An 8764-nucleotide genomic window follows, 5' to 3' on the forward strand; every position below is an offset into this window, starting at 1 on the left:
ATTTACGTAGTTACATCGACATTAAATGTCACAGAAATATACAAGGTTAAGCGTTGTGTGCTTTTCAAAAACATATATGTAATGTGATCCTGTAGACACGTGAAAACAGGATGAAACGCAGCATGCTACGTTTTTTTCCAGGTGAGGAGGAAGGAGGAGTTCAGTTGAAACAAAGGATGTCACAACTTCCTCACCGAGTTGCAAAATATTTCTGAGAGCTCCCAACTGAGTTCCCTGAAAGTGTTGACGATGTTATCAATGGCCCAGTTTACATTGTTTAGAAGTATGTGCGTAGAACATAGGGGAATTGTACTCTTTATACATCATACTTCCGCTGTCAGTGAGAGACAGAGTTACCTGTGTGTACTTCAAAATATACACATATCTATATATTTATATTTTAGATGATAAACATACAAATAAGTGAGAGAATTCTGAGCATCAAATTTCCCATATTCAGCTAGACAATTCACTTTTGTAAAATTTAAAGCTTCAAGTTTTACATCTATCTATATGTCTGACTCATCTGTGCATATCTATACGTCTGATTTTGAGAACTTTATATTAAATATATTCTGGAAATACATTTTTGGAATTGCACAACCTGAAAGTGACTATTGAAAATTCAGAAAGATGGTGTTCAACATCAAGTATTCAGTAGTGATTAAATGTGATAACATTCCCTGTCCAGTTATTATGGCAATCATTTTCATCCAGACAAGTCTGAGTGAGGATTTCTCCCATGTTTACTGTATGGCCAACAAGAGGAAATATATTTATCAAAGACATACAGTGCTATCTTTTTTTTTTTAGTCACTAATTTATCTTCCAGTCGGACCAGTTAAAGGTCTCCATCTCCGTCATCTCTCCATCCGTCAGAGAGGCACAGTGAAAATCCATCAATAATACACACTAACTGGAACATTCACAAGTTGAGACACATCAGCAACTCAATGACCAACTTCAGAGAATGGATGAAATAGGCACAGCTCAGAACAGGTGAGAATACTGCACATGACAGGTGTTTAACCCTCAGGCATGTCCTCTACAGGTTCCACGAAACGACAGACTATGAGGAAAATAGAGACTAAGTATCACTGCCAGGAGCAAACAAAAAACAGGTAAATCAGTCAACACAGGAAAGAATCAAACATATTGTATTATTAAAGTTGTGTACAAAAATGGCAAGCAATATCAAATGTGATATTTGGACGTTCCTGATCCACCTCCAGTTGTTGAAACGATGACAGTGAGCACCAGGAGCACATGTTTAGTGGATGTGTGAAGAGAGCAAGGACCAGTGGCTTTATACCAAGCAAACACACTTAAACTAACTGCAGGAAAAAGCAGTGACGCAGAGCCAGCGGACAGACGAATGTGTCCCTCTGCTGTTGAGTTGTTGTACCGGTTACACATGACGCACAGCGGAGACAGAGATAAGTCCCTGCAGCCAGGATGTCTGACTCATCATTATCCACCACACCTTTCTTAATGAGGGATGGTGCTCCTTTCTCTCCTCTGAGGCTTTAAATTGCCAAGTCAGGCAGCCATTTGTTAATGATCTTCTTGGACATCCATTTTTAGACAAACACGGCTTTAAGGACAAATGGAGTTAAGTGCTTTGTTACTACAGTGAGCTCATAAAACTGAGGCTGAGTGTCATGTCGGTGTCAGTGGCATGGCTTTTACATTACATAATGATGATAAAAAATACATGTTTTGGTTGTATAGTTTATTCTTTTAAAATTAAAAGATTAAAATGTCTCAACACTGGGACATAAACTTGGAAAGCAAGGGGTTTTTTTTGGATCCTCACCATAGTGAGAGCTCTTGTTATTGAACACACAAAACATCAGACAACAGTTGGCAGGGATGTTGAAATACCAATTTACTGTAGCCATGGTATGCATTATTGAGAAGAAAAGACCAGAATGACTGAGAGGTGAAGCAATGGAAAACATTGACAGGGCAGCAACAAGGACTGAGAACGCAATGGACATGTCCTCAGTATTCTTTCTGGGAATTTGGGGGTTTTAACGAGCTGAGGAGGAGTTTATGCTCCAAATTTAGACACAAATTACACGTGGTGTTTTAGAGTGACTATTCTTAAATTTTCCTGCAGTATGCCAAAAAAAGCAAGACAAAAAATGAAGGAATTTCAGTGTTTCTCTACCAGAATTAAATGGTATTTGGGGGAAGCTTTTGAAACATTTAGACAATATACAACAACATAACTGAACAATCAGTCAACGATTAATGCCATTTTAGAGATAATCTGCATCGTCAAACACATATTGGTCGACCATTAATCCTGGAAACTGCCCTTGCAGGTACATTTGTGTTTGTTGTAGGGCAACCACATGTAATTCCATTGCAGAAGTTTAAATAATAGGCAGTTCATTAGTGTCATCATTTAACTGTGATCGGGCTGAGTTTTGTGTGCTGCTGCAGCAGCTGCATTAGAGTGTCAGAGATCTCCCTGTACCTCAGCCCATACAGGTATGGAGCAAATGCTCTTGGCAGCAACATTAACACGCACATATTGACTGTGCTGACCCACACACGAACATCCTGACTTTTGTGGTTCTCTGTTGTGGTTCTGAACAAGAAGAGCTCCAGGGTGAAAACGAAGCCGGGGACAAAGTAGAGCAGAAGAAGAACCCCATGGGCCAGCAGCGTGACGCGGGCCCTCGAGAAGCGACTCTGCCAGATGCCTTGGGTCCTTGTTACCATGTAGAGCCGGATGTAGCAGAAAAAAATGAGCAAAGCACAGATAATCGCAGCTACAAAGAAGTAGATGTAGATCGCCACTGTGTTCTTGAGCTGAATGAAGCCAAGGGAGATGAGGACCAGACACACAGACACACTTTGATGGGGATTTCCCCTCTCCACCTCCATCATGATCACAAGGCTGAAAGGGTACATGGCTGCCAGCACCCACACTCCCACAAGTATACAGTGGGTGCGGGCAGGTGGAAGAATATCATGGTAACGGAGCGGCCAGCGAACCGCAGCGTAGGTGTCGACCACCATGAGGGTGACGGTGAGGATGGCACAGCAGTAGGAGGTGACAGTTATAGCTGTGAGCAGTTCACAAACCAGCCAGGGAGTCTGAGCTCTGACGGTGTTACAGATCACTGTGATCAGGTTGACGATGAGGAAGAGCATGTCCGCTGCCAGGGTGTTGGCCACCAGCAGGTAACGTGTCTCCTGACGCAGGGCACGGGACATGAAGATGCACGTCAGGAGAACAGGGTTGGCCACCAACGTGGCCAGAGTGATGATTGTGGTAGGGATGAGAAAAAAATCAAGCTGCCACCTCTGCAGACTCTCCACCCAGTCCTCTGTGAGGTTTGAAATGAGCACTGATGGTGTCATTTTGTCTGTTAGAGTTAGGGCGGCACAGACGCTCCAACTGAGGTGTGTAGACTATTTCCTCCAGCAGCTTCCTGTTAATGAAAGGACTCAAATTTACATAAAGCTACACATGAGTCAGTGCACACAAAGTAACTCTGAATTATGAACTTTGGTCATACAACATTATCTCTCAAGCTTTCCATATATCCATCACTATGATGATGATGTATTACAAGCTGTGCAAACCTGTAATACATTTTTCATGCATTGCTTTGGCTGACTTAGTCTTAATACGCATTTATGCACTTTTATGTGAAGCATTTTGGTATGGCTCAGCCGTCTGTAAATGTGCTATAGAAATTAAATTGACTTGACTTGACTTAATCAAAATGACATTGATGTAACTTTTATAGTGTTCCTCTTAGTTCTAGTACAGCCGATGTAAGCCCAGATCATTAGGAAAATGAGAGGCTGAAATTAAAATATGCCCATACAGTAATGGACTATGACCTTTCAGTGTTATCTTGCAAATGAAAACAAATGCAAAAGAAGAAGCTGAAGTTGTTAATTATTAACTGCTAAAGAGTGGGAAACACAATTAAAATATACATAGACAATGTTAAAAATGACTTTGGTTGCAGTTTGGATAAAAAAATATTTTGTGAATATTACTATACATAAATGTACCTACAGTAAACATTTGTTAATAATACAAACACAATAATTATGTCACCACCACATCCCTAAATTACTCAAAACACTTGAGACAAAAACTGAAAATCACTTGGTTCTGTTCAAACTGAGCATACACTTATTGACAAAATATTGATTGACCAAAGGTACGTTTTCTTACTTGATATCCAGAGTAGAAAAACCTCTCCGTGTTCCACATCCATTAGGCTCAACGCTCCGATAAATCAATGGATGTTTTGTATGACTCGTCTCACCCGCTGGCCTTATCTGATCAACCTTTTGTTGACTCATACAGATAATATAGGGATGGAGAAAGCTACAGCCACTTTGCTGTCACATAGTAACGGGGTGGAGCTTTCATCCCCTTAGCTGCTCCTCACGCTGTAACTTTATCTGCGTTTTCTGTCCAGGATGTTTCAAATCAGATTATCTTTAAATCATTTGAAAACCATGTAGATTAAATTGATTAGATTCACAATTTCCTTTTAATTTACTGCAAGCATCAAAGCAGTTAGGCCTCTGAAATCGCCTTTACTTGTGGGGTCACTTAGAGGGGAAGTTCAGTTTTTTAAGTGGGATTGTATGCGGTACTTATATATAATCAGTGTATTACCTACATTACCTACAATAGTTGAGGTTGACACTCAACTATTGCCATGACTCCCAGCCCTTCACAAGGAACTGAATCCATTATGTTCTCATTAAAGCCACCAGACACCTTTGACAAAAACAGTAATTTTACCTTGCAGGACACAGGTGTTGCTGTGTAACTTTGAGAATCTGAACTAACCCTTCAAAACATGAAAGTTGTACAATAATACAAACTAACTAACTAACTGATTGAGGCAAAGGCAGACCAACAACTACCGTGTTTTGTGAGGTAAAATGACTGTTTGGTTAAAGGAGTCCGGTAGAGCCTGCCCGCTTCTCTAAACTGGGAGCGTATTGTTATTACACTGTGGATAAGTAAACAAGGTACTTATTACTTGCAAGTTCACCTAAAAAAATCTAAGGTAACCCTTTAAGCAAAGTTGAAAACAGAATCTGAACGGCAGAACGTTTACTTTGCAGAAAATATTCAACATGCTCACACATGACAGTTATAATTCTTCCATACATTGAACTCATCAGCCTAACCTCAGAGGGCATCAATGTGTGGATCCCATCACATCTTACGGCCTGAGGCAGCCACTTATAAAAACACAGAAATCAAATTCAAACTGGAGAGTTCAGTCAGTTCAATCCCTTGGTGTCATGATGAGTTTCAAAAGAGAACGAGTAAACAAGTGCAACATAGTTTCCACGTGTTTTAGATAAGAAATTACTATAGAACAAACAGGTAATATGACACAGTTTATTGTTTCATTTATCACCATCATCACTCCCATGATCATGTAATTTCCTCTTTCAATAAGTTCACTCAGTCCCTCTCACATTGTCAAAGTCATTTCTTTCTCCTCTTATTGTACCCACTTCTCCCTTCAGTCTCCTCATCATCTTCATCATCATCATCATCATCATCACCACTATCATCATCACTATCAGCTTCAATTCTTCCCTGCAGCTCCTCTTCCTTGCACTCTCTTGCCAACAGTTTCTTAAAAACCTCATACTCCTCTTCTGACGCTTTGGCCACACGTGTGAGGAAGCTGTCCTGGTCCACTTTGAGGATGCTGTCCAGTGCGGGGTTGAGGATGCTCGTCTGTCCTTTCTTGTCTGGGGTTTGATACAGACCCCTGCGCTCCAGGAAACAGTGTCGACAGCGCACCTCGTCCAGAGTGAAACGGAACAACCTGGACTTCACCATCGCCGCCTGTTTGACACCCATTCGAAAGTAGACGTACTGTGGAAAGATGAGTAAATATATGCTGTTATAAACAACAACAATTGTAATATTAGTTTTTTTAGATACAGTGTATTTACAGCAAGAGAGTAACTTAAGCTTTGAGTTACTGACTTTAATAAGATGAATATAGTTTACCCAAATGTTGAATATATGTTTAGGAACTGTGGTAATTACTACAACTACAACATTTCATCAGATTTGTTTTGGTCCAATTTATTTTTGTTTTATATACTGAATATATGTTTAGTAGTTTTCAGTAGGCTGTGGCAGTGCAATAACCATACAATTAGAATAGGATAGTATTATAATTATTGCATGATTATGACCTAGTTCTATGGCACTAACATTACAACAGTTTCTTTCATAGTATCTTATTTCATTTTTTATCTAATTTCTTTTCGTTGAGTATTTTTTATATTATACATTTTAATGTATACATATTTCTATATTATTTATTCATCTTATCTTTTAAATGTATTTTTTAAAACTTACTTTTCAATTTAATTATATCTGAAGTAGGAAGTTCAAAAGAGAACATTTTCATATATTATTTTAAACTAAATTCATGATGTTTCCAAAGTCAATGAGTAATCATGTTAAATAATTGAGATCTCAAAAGTGATAACTGATCAAAAATAATTGCGATTATGATTTTTGCCATAATCGAGCAGCCCTGCCACTTAATAACACTGCCACTAATGCCCAAGAGATGTAGTTTAATGTAGAGTTTAATTATGGCCACCAGAGGGAGTAGGGTAGTACAGAAGTGTCCCAATCACATACTTCTCAGCAGGTAAAGAGCATTTGGAGCATTATTACTGAAAAAAGTCAGTATGTATACTAAACATGGTTTTAACTGAGCTATTAATGAACAGCATAGTTCCACAATGGAAGAAAATAAAAAATAAAAAACAGCAAAAAAATAGTTAAAGCAATGGTGTTGAAACAGCTACAGGAACCCCTCTGGAAAACTAATATATATATATATATATATATATAAAATACTGTCCGTTTGTGAAGTTTAAATAAGAGACTGACGAGCAAGTATCATTTCCTGTTGGAGTAAAACGATAAAGTATGTTGATTCCTTGTACACTAAGTGGAAAAGTAAATAGTGTATACTGTATGTAATTAGTGTCTAGTTTGAACTGGGACAAAGGCTATGTGAACTGTTATCTTTTACAATGAGTGGCCTTTGATGTGATGTTTGGTCAAGTTTTGAGGAAGTCAATAAATCTACAGTCATACAGAGATAACAGCGCTGTACCATGGGAGCTGTTGCCTGTCTCTGGAAATATTGAACTTCCACATATTTCGTTTAGGCCTGCATCTAATTATTATTTTAGATTCTACTTTGATTTATTGATTAATCAACTATTCTATAAGATGTCTGAAACCAGTAAAAAATGGTCAATCAAATATTTCCAGAGGTTATTCCTTTAAATTGCTTGTTTTATCAAACTAACAGTCTAAAACGTGAAGATCACAAACTGAGCTGGAACCAGTGAATGACCTGAAATACTGACCTGAAACTTGTACTCCAGCTGATCCATGTTTTCCAGTACTACGGCCGGACTATCTCTGAGGATGTCCGTCACCTGCTGGACAGTAAAGAGGCACTTCTCTCTGAGGAACGCCACCGTATGATTTACTTTCTTCACATGCACAGTCAGGATCTGGGGGTAATAGGACACAACTCTCTGAAGACTGCCTAAGGGGGATAAGGGGAAATACTGGTTTGATTATTATAGAGAACATCACATTAATGTTGAGTACTTTGAGCATGAAGTATATAGACCTAAAACAATGCTTCAACAATGTTGTGATAAACTTTGCTGCAGAGATCATCATCTCACCTTCAACTAAACCTAGTTTCCGCATGTTGGCTATGCGCTGCTGGAGCTGTGATTCTTTGACAGTGTAAAGTTCAGGACATTTTCCCAGCAGTTTCACCACACTAGAAGGATTGAGGCCCAAGATAAACAGCTCTGTGAGAGTTGACAGGGCATTTGTGGCAGCACGTCCTCCTTTGAGTTTGGAAATGGCTTCAGATATGTGCTCTGCCTGGGAGTCTGTGAATCCCATATCCAACAGAGAGCTCAGGGACAGATGAGTGACTGGCTTCGTGGAGAGAGGATGGAGGTCATGGTTGTGTTGTGTGGACTCCAGAGTACTTTTGCTGCTGGTTGAGGAACAGAGCAACCTGCACCCGGTGCATAGAGGCTGGCGGTGGCATCTCCTAAACTGAAGTGGACTGAATACATAAGAGGTCCACTGAAGAACCTGTGGGGAAAAAACACCATGTTACGTCCGTGTTTTAATCTAAATTGAGGATTATGGTCAGAGCAGAACAATGGTCACTGTTAAGGCCGTACAGCAATTACAGAAGATAAGTTGGGCGAAGACATGCTAATAAGACATCCCTGATATCATTAGCATAAGTTAGCAAACATGAAGGTTATAGCGAAAGCTTGTGGGCTGTCAGTACGTTCTTTGGTATTTTAAAAGTATTTGACTTATTAGAATAAATGTTTTACAATTTAATTATTGTATTTTAAGTTGAATAAATAGAAAATCGTCATGTTTTGTGGCATTCTCATTCACCTGACGCGCAGCAAGTCGAGTACCCATGCTTGTCCGTCGTACATATACTTCCGTCTTTCAGCCGAAACAGGTTAGAAGACAAAGGTTCCGCTTGCTCGAAGAGAACTGCATATACTAAGTAAGAGGTTGCACGGCAGAAGTGAAAATCAATCATTTGAATAATTCATCTTTAGACGGTTAGAAACCATTACTGATGGTTTTACAAAAGCGGAAACGACACGTTTTAATGACATTCAATACCATTAGATGGATTTGGGATTCCCC

At 39.3% G+C, this 8764-nt stretch overlaps 2 protein-coding genes across 2 annotated transcripts; both read right to left on the reverse strand.

Moving 5' to 3' along the window:
- Positions 1-2409: 2409 nt before the first annotated feature.
- On the reverse strand, positions 2410-3378 carry LOC131980267 (probable G-protein coupled receptor 148). Its single transcript, XM_059344486.1, has one exon. The coding sequence runs from the start codon at positions 3376-3378 to the stop codon at positions 2410-2412; it is 969 nt and encodes a 322-aa protein (XP_059200469.1).
- Positions 3379-5390: 2012 nt separating this feature from the next.
- mterf4 (mitochondrial transcription termination factor 4) lies at positions 5391-8654 on the reverse strand. Its single transcript, XM_059345260.1, has 4 exons — positions 8501-8654; positions 7753-8179; positions 7423-7607; positions 5391-5893 (listed from the first exon to the last, which is right to left on the reverse strand). Exons 1-4 carry the CDS (start codon positions 8525-8527, stop codon positions 5495-5497), a joined length of 1038 nt encoding a protein of 345 aa, XP_059201243.1. The 5' UTR covers positions 8528-8654; the 3' UTR covers positions 5391-5494.
- Positions 8655-8764: the final 110 nt, after the last annotated feature.

The sequence above is a fragment of the Centropristis striata genome, chromosome 11 (genome assembly GCF_030273125.1).
Source record: "Centropristis striata isolate RG_2023a ecotype Rhode Island chromosome 11, C.striata_1.0, whole genome shotgun sequence".
Lineage (NCBI taxonomy): Eukaryota > Metazoa > Chordata > Actinopteri > Perciformes > Serranidae > Centropristis > Centropristis striata.

What these genes read in the sequence shown, in the direction of transcription:
- LOC131980267 (XM_059344486.1), bottom strand. Translation starts at nt 3,378, where the DNA reads ATGACACCATCAGTGCTCATTTCAAACCTCACAGAGGACTGGGTGGAG.
- mterf4 (XM_059345260.1), bottom strand. Translation starts at nt 8,527, where the DNA reads ATGGGTACTCGACTTGCTGCGCGTCAG. An exon ending in CTCGACTTGCTGCGCGTCAG is followed by an intron (nt 8,180 to 8,500) that starts GTGAATGAGAAT and finishes TTTTCCCCACAG; the next exon opens with GTTCTTCAGTGGACCTCTTA. An exon ending in GAAACTAGGTTTAGTTGAAG is followed by an intron (nt 7,608 to 7,752) that starts GTGAGATGATGA and finishes TATCCCCCTTAG; the next exon opens with GCAGTCTTCAGAGAGTTGTG.